A 12960-nucleotide genomic window follows, 5' to 3' on the forward strand; every position below is an offset into this window, starting at 1 on the left:
AACTGGTTTGGTAAAAGTTGCACAATTTTTATTACATGGATGCCAGAAGTTAGACGGAACTGTGCCCAGGAAAAACCATATATCAAGGGGAAAAAATGTTCCAAAGGGCAGGAATTGCTATGTTTGTTTGTTTATTTATTTATTTATTATTTAGATTTGTATGCTGCCCCTCTCCGCAGACTCGGGGCAGCTCACAACAAAACAAAACAATTCATGACAAATCTAAATTATAATTTAAAATATTTAAAAAACCCCATTTACTAAGCAAACATACATACAAACATACCATGCATAAATTGTATATGCCCGGGGGAGATGTCTCAGTTCTCCCATGCCTGACGACAAAGGTGGGTTAAGTACTGGTATCTCCAAATTTTAACTTATTTCCTGTGTTCCTCCTGCCTATCCCATAAAGGCAAGAAATTATGGCATTAGCATTTGTTGAATTGTCATTGATGTACTGTTGGACTTTCGGAAGAGATGCTCATGACATATGTGACCTTTGGCTTATATGTTGCATATTGATATACTGGAATTATGAATTAAGCATCCAAGAGTTTTGAATAATTGTCTTTATTTCAGTGCAACTATTTAGCAATTGTTCTGTTAATTATAATTTATCTATTTAACTTTTAGGTTTTGCCAGCAGGTGATCAGACAGAGGTGGGTGAGAATGGAGTCACCCTCAGTGGGGGACAGAAAGCTCGTATTGCACTTGCTAGAGCTGTTTATCAGGTATGTAATTGATTTTTAACATAATTAGGGATTTTAGATAGCTTTGTAATTTTAATTTAATTTGATTCATTTTATTGTAATTTACTGTTTTTATATGTTGTAAGCCAGCCCGAGTCTTCGGAGAGGGGCAGCATAGAAATCCAATGAATGAATGAATGAATGAATGAATGAATGAATGAATGAATGAATGAATACATACATACATACATACATACATACATACATACATACATACATACATAAATATAAAAGACTGGATGAATGCTATTGTCCTAGGTGATTTTTATTTTTGTATTTATTCAATTTCTGTAAACATCTCAGCAAAGTGACTCTAGAAAGCTTACAATTATAGAACAGTTAAGAAAAATTATTATTTGGATGGTTTTATTATTTTAATTCATATATATAGCAGCTGAAATAATCTACTAACAATAAAGCCAAGAAATGTGGTCCTTAACGCATTCAGAGCCCCAGACCCTGTACCCTGCCAAGTTTTTAAAGCCTTACAAAAGGCCAGTGCTTCTCAAATAGTGGGGCAGCCCCCCCCTGGGGGCACAGAGTTATACGGGGGGGGGAGCGCATGACCGTGGGGAAACATGTTTTTGCTGCAGGGAGCAGGGGGGGGGGTTGCATGGAACAATAGCACACAGCACAGAGCAGGAGGCATGAAGTGCATATAACAAACCCTTAAGAGACACCATGGAAAAATATTTAACAGGGATGAAAAGAAAGGAGGAGAGAGATGGAGATAATGAGACAAATGTAAGTCTCCCGAAAGCTAAGATGAGGAAATATGATGAAGCATATGTAGTGCTTGGCTTCACTGTGGGAGGAGGAAAGACCGGTATGTTTACTGTGTCTAAAAATGTTGGCAGCGGACAGCATGAAGCCAAATAAATTAAGGTGTCACTTAAACACATTACACAACATTAAGCCTGAGTTTTTCAGCAAAAACGTGCCGAATATTGCAAACAATTGTCCCAGCAGAGAATTGAGGGCGCACAAAATGTTTACGTCTTCCTGGGGGGGGGGGGGGGGGGGGGCGTAACACAAAATAATTGAGAAGCACTGCAAAAGGCCAATAGGATTGCAACAATTCTAATCTACCAGGAAGACTATGCCACAAAGAAGTGGCTACAATAGAGAAGCCCTGTCTTCTAGTTCCCAACAGTCAATGTTCTTTGGCTGAGAGGATCAGAATTATACCATTGGTTGGATCAAATTAGACAGGCAGAGATTTTACAATTCTAGGTGGGAAAGGGCTCAGACATTATCACTCTTTTCTACAGGAGAAAGAATTGTACCTTCTGGATGATCCGTTAGCAGCTGTTGATACAGATGTAGCTAATCACCTTATGCAGAAGTGTATCCTAGGAATTCTCAGACACAAAACTCGGATTCTTTGCACCCACAGAACTGAGGTTTTGGGAAACGCTGACATGATAATACTGATGGATAATGGCAGAATTCTCAGGGCAGGTAAAGCTTGATGCCTTCTACTGTTTTCTTTGTTTAGGGCTTGAAATATCTACCCCAGAAAAGGAATTCAGAACTTGAGCCAGACTCCTGTTTTTTGTTTGGAGCTTTTTGCTTCTTTATAAGCTTCTTGCATGCTTATAAAGAAGGATCAATTATTCTTTCTCAATTCCAATGGCTCTTAAAATTGCCTGAAGGGCTTTTCAAATTTTGCTACATTGTAAGTTTTAATAGAAAAAGCTCATTATCAATAAGTACGATTAACAAAATACACAGGTGTTTAGTAAATATATTGGCTTAAGAGAAAATACTGAATTGCTCTACATAATAGAATTTGTTTTCATATTCATAGCAAGCATATCCTGTATAATAGAAAAAGGGACAAAAATATGCTGGTGAGCCAATAAAATGAAGAATGAAAGAATTATTGAGAAAAGCTAATAAAGCATGACACAAAACAGAACAAGAAAATGAAATGGATGTTTGTTTATATTTGTAGATTTATTTATTCAATTTCTTTGTGGCCCATCTTACTGCAAGGTGATTTCTAACTCTTAATCATATTTATTTTTTTATATATATATATATATATATATATGTGAATGATGAGGCAGCAGCCATCTCGATCACCGGAACATAGAAACTTTAATAAAACCACTTAGCTTTCGTTAGCGTGCTGCTAACTTCGTCAGAGTTTTAAAATGCCGTGGGAGACAAACATCTTTATAAAGCATTACTCAGTCTGCTCATTGCCCGCGTCACGGGGCCACACCCTTCCCTCCCCCCTGCGGTAAGCCTAATTGTGGGCTTAATCATGCTGGCTGAAGGGAGATCTACCTCTTTTGCTCGTGTTTGTTGCCTTTTTCCCTCCCCAAGGGAGGGGGTGGAGTTGTGAGGCAATGCTTCGGAGGTGTTTGGTATTCCTTTCTTCCCCCCATTGTCGTTGTTACTTTTTATAATGGTACATGTCTGCTCTTGCAATTTTTTTACCCATGTCCTCGTCCTAGGTCTACACTGTTCTAATCCCCCCTTGTCCTCTATGTTAGACTTAAATTGTGCCCCTCCACCTCTACCTCCGTATTGCTCCAGTATGTTCCCTTGTTTCTCGTGGGGGGTTATCCCACCCTCATTTGGCTGGTTTCTATGTCTGGCCTGGGGAATTCTGCTGGGGGCTGTGTCCAATCTTAAGGCAACAGACACGAGTAAAAGCGGCAGGTCCCCCTACAGCCAGCAGGATTAAGCCTCACAATTCCACCCCCTCCCTTGGGGAGGGAAAAAGGCAACAAACACGAGCAAAAGAGGTAGATCTCCCTTCAGCCAGCATGATTAAGCCCACAATTAGGCTTACCGCAGGGGGGAGGGAAGGGTGTGGCCCCGTGACGCGGGCAATGAGCAGACTGAGTAATGCTTTATAAAGATGTTTGTCTCCCACGGCATTTTAAAACTCTGACGAAGTTAGCAGCACGCTAACGAAAGCTAAGTGGTTTTATTAAAGTTTCTATGTTCCGGTGATCGAGATGGCTGCTGCCTCATCATTCACGTATGTACCTGGAACTCGCATTTTTAGGACTATTCTTGATATATATATATATATATGTATATGTATATGTATATGTATATGTATATGTATATGTATATGTATCTGTATATGTATCACGTTTTTTGCCATAGACCAGGGTGATCCGACATAAAAAACATATGTGTATATATATATCATTAGAAAGGATTAAGAGTTAGAAATGATTAATGTAGAAGCAAATGGAGCAAACGTTCCTCAAAAAAGAAAATAATTATTTTATAAAAATTAAAATAGACAATAATCCAGGGAATTTGGTTTTTCAATAGAAATCCAGTTATTTCAGAGGGAGAATAATGAAATGCTGTTAAGAAAGAAGCTCAGTGTAGGACTGTAAACAGAAGCAAAATCTTCCTATTTTTCTAGGTAGTCCAACAGTCATTCTTCCATTGGTAGAAGCTGTCCCTAAACTTGGAGCAATGACCAAGATAAGGAAGGACACAAGTAAGTACTAGGTATTTTCATCGTTGTACAGGAATGGGTTTGTTGAAACCAGTCAAAACAATATAAGTCTGGGGTAGTGGAATAGAGCAGTGTTCCCCAACTTTGGCCACTTGAAGATATTTGGACTTCAACTCCAACAATTCCCCAGCCAGCATTTGCTGACTGGGGAATTCTGGGAGTTGAAGTCCAGATATCTTCAAGTGGCCAAGGTTGGGGAACACTGGAATAGAGAATAAAGCTAGTTTAGAATTTTTTTAAAAATGGAACTTGGTTGAAACCACAAGATAGATATACGCAGAAACAAAAAATCATCAAAATCTCACACACATTGGCATCCTGTCACAAGATTTTGCTTCCTATGCATGCGCAGAAGCAAAATCTCGTTCGGACACGCGCACGTCAGAGATGTAAAGTTGCACGCGCAGCTCCATTTTCGCTACCAGCATGGTGGCGTTGACCATGCGGGTAGGAACCCGCTACTGGGTACATCTATCTGAATATCTTATTTGCTGTCTACATTAATGGATGGATGTAGTTTGCTTCTGAGTAATAAAATAGGATTGAAGCTTTGCAGAAGTCCTAAGAAGACCTCAGGTTTGGGGAGTGGGTGTTTACAGTTGAGAACCTCCAGTGTCAATAATATAGTTATTCCTGTTTCCTGGTACAGTGTTCCCTCGATTTTCGCGGGGGATGCGTTCCGAGACCGCCCGCGAAAGTCGAATTTCCGCGAAGTAGAGTTGCGGAAGTAAATATACTATTTTTGGCTATGAACAGTATCACAAGCCTTCCCTTAACACTTTAAACCCCTAAATTGCAATTTCCCATCCCCTTAGCAACCATTTAGATTATTACTCACCAGGGTTATTTATTAAAGTTTATTTAAAAAAATATTTATTTAAGGTCGGACAAAAGTTTGGCGATGACATACAACGTCATTGGGCAGGAAAAAACGTGGTATATGGGAAAAAACCCACAAAGTATTTTTTAATTAATATTTTTGAAAAACCGTGGTATAGACTTTTCACAAAGTTCGAAGCCGCGAAAATCGAGGGAACACTGTATTATTATTCCTGATTCCAAAGTAGACGCTGAATGCAATGAAGTGGAGGAAGTGGAGCATGAGGAAGAAGATCCGGCCCAGTCAAGCTGTTTTCCTAAACAGGAGGAAGAGAAAAAAGAAGGGGCAGTGGCTTTCAAAGTCTACAGGGCATACTGGCTGGCTGTTGGCAGTTGCCTAGCATTGTCCATACTCCTTTCGCTGCTTTTCATGCAGGGTAAGCTTACAACATTGCTCTTTCCCTGTTCAGGTTTCTCTCTGCTCTTGATTGCTGGCTATTTCTCAGCAGTTTGGAATCTTTAGTTCAAAATAAATAAATAAATCCTGACATCTTTATAGAAACTTGGGAATTTTGAATCGATTATGAGAATTGTTGAAGACCTCATAGTTATTTCAGGCAATACAGTGGTACCTCGGTTCTCAAATGCCTTGGTTGTTGTACATTTCGGATACCGAACAAAATTTTCAGCAAAAATTTCCTTCGGTATCTGAACAAAAATTCGGATACCGAACAGCCACAGAAAATTTTGTTCATTATCCGAAATGTTACCGCCGGGGGTGGCTGCAATCCCGGCGGCTTCGGGGGGCTGAGGAGCTCTATAAGCGCTCCAAGCAGCAGGAAGGATGGGGGCGGCTGCAATCCCGGCGGCTTCAGGGGGCTCCTTTCCTCAGTGCTTCGTCTTGTTACCTGTAGGCAGCTGCATTAACTTTCTCCTTCCCGGTGGCGGCAACGGCGGCGGCTTCCCTTCAAGGAGCAACAGCGCCGGGAACGTCACGTGATGAAGGGAAGCCGCCGGAGCCATCTCAGCAGTTACCACCGCTCCAGCAGCTTCCCTTCAATACATGACGTTCCCGGCGCTGTTGCTACTCGAAGGGAAGCCGCCGCCGTTGCCGCCGCCGGGAAGGAGAAAGTTGGTGCAGCTGCCTACAGGTAACAAGATGAAGCACTGAGGAAAGGAGCCCCCCGAAACCGCCGGAATTGCAGCTGCCCCCACCCTTCCTGCAGCTTGGAGCGCTTATAGAGCTCCTCAGATTTTTTATCCCATAGGAAATAAAGAAAATAGATTTAATTGGTTCCCAGCAAGTCAACAGGGACTGGGAACCAATTAAATCCATTTTCATTATTTCCTATGGGATAAATTAATTTGGTACTTGATCAAATTGGTTCTCGACCACACTTCTGGAACGAGGTACCACTGTAATTGTGGAATTCCCCCTCTTTGTTTTTAAGGGAGCGTATATTTTGCCTGGGTTTTGCTTTGTTTTGGCGGGTTTTTTTAACCTTGCTTTTCTAGTCTGTTATAATTTTTTTTTTAGGAATTGTTGTTTAAAAATTTTTTTAAGCCTCTTACAGTTGTTTGTGAATTTGGCAGGCTATAAATTAAATATAACAAACATATAAGCCACCTATAAAATAAACAAAACTTACAATTCTCAAGTTTGAAGTTTCCTCTTTTAAAGATCCATAAGAAATATTAAGTCTTTTGTGGTGTAGGAAAATTTTTTGATTCTCCATGTTCTTTCCAGGGAACCAACTATGTGGATTGATTAGTTCAGAGATACCGGGAATAAATGATTTCCTGTTATGTGACCAAGTCTGAATAAGCCCCAGGCTTCCACAAAGTTCCATGTAATTCAGGAAAAGATTGTTGCTAAAACTTAATTTTTACATAATGTAATTTATTTGTGGAATGCACATATATTTGTAGTGGCTTCTATGCTATTTAATCAAACAACTCAAAGCCAGTTACAGTATTATAACTAAAAAAATAACAATACCAGGCTTAGGCAAAATTGGCTCTTCTGTGACTTATGGACTTCAAATCCCAGAATTCCTAAGCCAATCATGCTAACTCAGGAATTCTGGGAGTTGAAGTCCACATGTCATAGAAGAGACAACTTTGCCAACCCCTGGGCTGTACAGCATTTATTCAAACAGTTTGTAGAGGCACATTAAAAGTGCTTTCATAGGGCCTCTTTATTATATTAAAATTGACAGGAGGAGTTGCTTTGTGGCGAGTTCTCTACCTCAAAGTCATTCAGATAGGCTTAACTTTTATTTAAATAAATAAAGCCTCACTCACTGATACTTACCCATCTCTGCAGCTTCTAGGAATATTTCTGATTGGTGGCTCTCAAACTGGATATCTAGCTTACCTCATACTGGAAATAACTCCATCGACACCTTGGCAGCCCTTCCTTCTTCATCTCTGCTGCTCTTCTCCCATGAAGGACTCATGTACGTCAATCAAAGAGTTTGGCTCTGTTTTATTTACATCCGCGCACTGCGCAAACATACATGCTATTGAATCCAATTCTTTCTCTTCTTGGCACTCTTTTTTTCCCGGTCCTCCTCCCAAACCGCCTCTAGAAAGGAGGAGGGGATTGAGAATGCAGAAGGGAAAACCTCGGTCCCAAAGCTTTTCTTGCTATAGTTAAGAAGCTGAACATTAGCTAAACAGCTGCTGACTGTGCATAGGCAGAGCAACTTGCAGGGAGAGGGAGCAAGGAATAGGGCAGATCAGGGGTGAGATGGTACTGGTACGGCCGGATTCGCAACAACTGGTAACAAATGCTTCCGGTTCACAGAACCAGTAGTAAAAAATGCTTTTTAAAAGTTTTTTTAAAAGGTTCCAACATTGGGCGGCACAGGTGATTGTCACAGCTGATGAACCTTTTTTTTTTTTTTTTACCTTTTTCAAAGTTTTTATACTACCAATTGGCTGGAACTGTGACTCTGTGAGGTTCCTGCTTGTTGCAGGGGCCATTTTGTTTGAAGTTCAGTTGCTTCTGCATTGTGTGTGAGTCAGTTGTGGAGCTTTTGTTTTGTTTGTGTGGAAAGTGCGAAAGTTGGTTTTTGAGCTCTCTGCGACTCTGTGAGGTTCCTGTTTGTTCCACGGACCATTTTGTGTGAAGTCAGCTGCTTCTGGATTGGGTGTGAGTCCGTTGTGTAGCTTTTGCGTTCTTTTTGTGTAAAGTGTGATAGTTGTTTTTGAGCTCTCTGTGAATCTGTGAGGTTCCTGCTTGTTGTTGCAGGGGGCATTTTGTGTGCTTTTCCATTGTGTGGTTTTTGTTTTGTTTGTGTGTGACATGTGAAAATTGGTTTTGTGAGCTCATTCGGTCACATGGCCACAGAACTGGTAGGGAAAATTTTTAGATTTCACCACTGGGGCAGATGCACAATATTTACTGAAACCTGTTGGGAATCAGCATGTTTTCAGTGGAATGACCAGTTACTGTATAGGATTCCAATAATCATGCTTCCAGACTTTTTCCATTTGTTGCAACTTCCCATATAAATAGATGACCGAATCTTTCAGATGTCTTTAAAGGTAGAAGATTAGATAAAAACTTGAGCTCGACCTCAGTCTCTGTAGTGAGTAGATTCAAGTGAATGTAGAATTTCCAAAAACTCCTGGGCCTGAACCTGAATGCCACACTGATAAGGTGGCACAAGTGGACCAGGGATTTAAAAGTAGGAGGTGCTTAATGCTGTTGGTGGGAGGAAGTTGGGAAACGGTTATTGCATTTGGTCGAAACAAGGAAAGAAGCTTACTTGGAGGAGCACTCCACTTCCAAACTGATTTTACCTGTCTCTTCAGCTCTCCAGTCTTGAGCTCCATTGCTTCAAATAGCACCTTGAATGTGAATTTTTACCTGACTGTGTACGGTTGCATTGCTGGGGTAAATTCAATCTTCACCATCCTGCGGGCCTTTCTCTTTGCCTGTGGCACCATCCACGCAGCGACTATCATTCACAACCGGCTGCTTAGACGGGTGATGAAGGTAATGACTTGGGAGTCCTATTTGGGAAAAGGGTGGAGGATGAAAATTGAGACTTAGAAAAATTGGTTTGTTTTTTTCCCCAAATGTTTATATTTTTGAAAATTAATTGTCCTGTTACATAGAAACATAGAAGTCTGACGGCAGAAAAAGACCTCATGGTCCATCTAGTCTGCCCTTACACTATTTTCTGTATTTTATCTTAGGATGGATCTATGTTTATCCCAGGCATGTTTAAATTCAGTTACTGTGGATTTGCCAACCATGTCTGCTGGAAGTTTGTTCCAAGGATCTACTACTCTTTCACTAAAATATTTTCTCATGTTGCTTTTGATCTTTCCCCCAACTAACATCAGATTGTGTCCCCTTGTTCTTATGCTCACTTTCCTATTAAAAACACTTCCCTTCTGAACCTTATTTAACCCTTTAACATATTTAAATGTTTCAATCATGTCCCCCCTTTTCCTTCTGTCCTCCAGACTATACTATTTTACATATGGTAGGAAAACATTAAATAATAGGATCATTGTATTATAATTATACTTCATTGGCTCTACAGTTCCGGAAAAAAATATTGGCCTTTTGGGGGATTTTCTGAATGTTTGCTTATCTTGGAATCTGGTCAGAGCTCCCTGAGCTATATAAGAAATAAATAATTGAAATAACTGATTTTGATAACCACCAAGACTTTTAGAAGTGGACATTAACTTAGCTATCTTGTTTTTAGATGAGTTAAGTCACGATTCATGACACGAATCATAGTCGGCTTTGACATGATTTTGATCATTAGACTATAAAAAATTGTTTAATAAATACATAATAAAGCATCAATGGGACCTAACAGTCTTATTTCTTGAGAATTTTGTTGCTCTTTAAAAAAAAATATACGATAGTCCTGTCTGGCACTGCAGAAAGACTAGAAAGAAGAAAATAGCATTACTGTATACAGTGGTACCTCATAATTAATTGGTTCCAGGAGGAGGTTCGTAAGGTGAAAGGTTCGTAAGATGAAACAATGTTTCCCATAGGAATCAATGTAGAAAGCAAATAATGCCTGCTAATCCTTCAGGAAAATCCCAAACTTTAGAAGGGAGGCGAACAGAGGGCAGGGAGGAGCAGCTAAAGGGGGCGGGTGGAAGAAGCAAGGCTAGGCTAAAGGGTGAGTGGGAAGGAAGAAAGGCAAGGGGGGCGCCCCTCCTTTTTCTTTCTTCAAAAGACACCCTTTCAGTTCCTTTGCAAGCACGTTGTTCTCTGCAAAAATTTTCCTCCCCCAAGCTGCCCCTCCCTCCTCCCTTTTCTTTCTTAAAAAGACAGCCTTTCAGTTCCTTTGCAAGCACGTTGTTCTCTGCAAAATGTTTCCTACTCCAAGCAGCCCTCTCTTTTCTTTCTTCAAAAAAGGGGGGGGAAAGAAACCCCTTCATCCCAGCAGCAGCTGCTTGGGTTCGTAAGCTGAAAATAGTTCGGAAGAACAGGCAAAAAAATCTTAAACACCGGGTTCGTATCTTGAAAAGTTCATTAGAAGAGGCGTTCGTAAGATGAGGTACCACTGTATTAGGATATAATGCCCATAGCCGTCTTACTATTTTTCTTTCTTTCTATTGCCAGGCTACCATGACCTTCTTTGATACCACGCCAACAGGTCGTATTCTTAATCGCTTCTCTTCAGATCTGTACTGTGTGGATGATAGTCTTCCTTTCATTCTCAACATCTTCTTGGCCAACATATTTGGACTGCTGGGCATGCTGGTGATGATAACCTATGGGTTGCCTTGGATTGGGCTAGTCCTACTGCCCTTGGTGGCCATCTACTACTTCATCCAGCTTTATTATCGACGTACCTCTCGTGAACTCAAGCGTCTCTACAGTCTCACCTTGTCGCCTATTTATACTCACTTTTCAGAGACCTTGACAGGCCTCAGCACTATCCGGGCAACCAGGATGACTGGCAGGTGAGTTTTTCTCTTCCGCTGGTGGAAGTGTAAATTGACCTGAAAAGTGGCTGAGTGAGAGCTGTTTCAAACGTTGATAAGAACTGCATGAGAAATTATTCCTAATATTAATCTTTGGGCTGAGCCCAGTCTAGGTTTGAGACAGAGAATCAAGAACGACTGGAACTGAACCAGCGTTGCCGTTTTGCCTGCAACACGGCAATGCAATGGCTAGATATTCGGCTGCAGATGATCGGGGTTGCTGTGGTCACTGCCATTGCAGGAATTGCCATCATCCAACACCAGCAGAAAGTGGGTGACCCAGGTGAGTTAGGGAATTATGGAAAAATGCACCAGTGCACCACCATCTATGCCATCTTTGCCTATGGAGTCTTCTTTCTTTCGCTCACAATATTGTTCCTTTCATCACTGATATTAGATGTGGATTTTGGATTTTTCTCCCTTCTCCGAAGAGAGGATAATAGTACCAAGAATGCTGAAAAAGAAATGAAAAGTGTTTTTTGCTTATACAATCAGCATGCATTTTATATTTATTTTATTTTATTTATTCATTTGTCCAATACACAAATACATAGGAAGAAAAATAGACATGTGGTAATATATATATAATGGTAAAATTGAACTTAGAGGAGAGGATATATATATGAAAGGAAGAGAATATATATGATAGGTGAAAAGAGAAAAATAATATTGCAACCAAACCAAAGTCCATGTAAGAATAAGTAAAGTGCAGTGAATTATATTAAACCTTTTTTTTTCAGCATGGCAGGCTTCTCTTTCTAATCATCTCTATAAGGTTAGACTGACTATATAAAACCGAGAGTATTCTTCATAGTGGTGAAATCCTTTTTTTTTTACTACAAATTCAGTGGGTGTAGCTTGGTGGGCAAAGTGTGGCTTGGTGTACATGCGAAATACTGCAAAATCTCCATTTGTCAAGACGGTACATTAGTCGGTGATAAATTAAAGGTTTGCCACACTATCAATTGAAGTCCTGATATTTATGGAAACTTGGGAAGGGTGATTTTCATGAGAGAACAGATGTAGCCACAAAGCATTCTTTTGAGTGGTTCAAGGCCATCCAATGCCCATCCACCTGGGCGGAAGCAGAAGGAGGACTTGCCACATTGGCACAATCTGAGTGGGCAACATGACAAGTTTGTGAGTGGGGGACAAGGGATGTGAACTTTCAAGTGGGTGGGAAACTCAGATTCAGGTTTCCCAGTGTAGGTACCAGGATGGCTCCGGCAATAAATTGGAACTTTGAGGAGTACTTGGACTCTGATTTAGTTTAGATGTAACTGGAACCTCAACACTATTCTCACTCCACTCCTGGGAAAAGATACTGCAAAATCCCCATTCCCACTCCATACCTGGGGAATGATATTATAAAATTTCCATTCCCACCCAACAAAAATTCTGCTACCGGTTCTCCGGAACCTGTCAAACCATGCTGGATTTCAACTGATTCTTCAGATGTGTAGCATCCAATAAGCAATTCTTATCTTACAACTGTAATTGAGCCATAGGTCATGAGAGTCATAAAGTGGGTCACCATATGACCATTTTTATGACCTTATGAACAGAATAATGATCAGTGCTTTTGATTTGGACTACAGTATTAGGAACTCTATCTGGAAATATTCATCTCAGAAGATACATAAAAGGCATTTAGGGTAGATGAACCAGGATGGTTTTTTTCAAGCAGAGAGCATGCGGCTAAAAGGAAAGAACAGATTCTGGATCACTATTTCTAAAAAAAGAAAAGAAAGGAAAAAAGTTATAATACTAGTATTAGAATCACTTCAGCTGTTCCAAGGAAAACCTTTCTCCACATATTGGCACCTTTCTGTCCTTCACCTCATAATATATAATATAATAATATAACAGAGTTCGAAAGGGACCTTGGAGGTCTTCTAGTCCGGGGTAGGCAATTTGGC

General features: G+C 40.3%; 2 protein-coding genes across 4 annotated transcripts in view; one reads left to right on the plus strand and one right to left on the minus strand.

The window, feature by feature from the left end:
* Positions 1-12960, plus strand: part of ABCC10 (ATP binding cassette subfamily C member 10) — a 41090-nt gene that overhangs the window by 11504 nt on the left and 16626 nt on the right. Inside the window, exons 9-16 of one of the 2 annotated variants that reach the window (XM_070734177.1) lie at positions 637-735; positions 2025-2214; positions 4154-4231; positions 5314-5505; positions 7395-7527; positions 8891-9074; positions 10677-11020; positions 11155-11324. In XM_070734177.1, the coding sequence (XP_070590278.1) occupies positions 637-735; positions 2025-2214; positions 4154-4231; positions 5314-5505; positions 7395-7527; positions 8891-9074; positions 10677-11020; positions 11155-11324 (1390 nt within the window). The remainder of the gene's footprint in view (positions 1-636; positions 736-2024; positions 2215-4153; positions 4232-5313; positions 5506-7394; positions 7528-8890; positions 9075-10676; positions 11021-11154; positions 11325-12960) is intronic. The other variant, XM_070734178.1, reaches the window with a different exon arrangement.
* LOC139157426 (zinc finger protein 318-like) overlaps positions 5140-12960 on the minus strand; it is a 61675-nt gene continuing 53854 nt past the window's right edge. The window contains exons 8-10 of one of the 2 annotated variants that reach the window (XR_011557485.1): positions 10965-11495; positions 7446-9091; positions 5140-5385 (exon numbers count right to left, since the gene is read on the minus strand). The gene's annotated coding sequence lies outside the window, so the exon portion shown is untranslated. Of the gene's footprint in view, positions 5386-6951; positions 9092-10964; positions 11496-12960 lie in introns of those variants that run through there. The other variant, XR_011557484.1, reaches the window with a different exon arrangement.

Source organism: Erythrolamprus reginae, chromosome 1, assembly GCF_031021105.1.
Source record: "Erythrolamprus reginae isolate rEryReg1 chromosome 1, rEryReg1.hap1, whole genome shotgun sequence".
Taxonomy (NCBI): domain Eukaryota; kingdom Metazoa; phylum Chordata; class Lepidosauria; order Squamata; family Dipsadidae; genus Erythrolamprus; species Erythrolamprus reginae.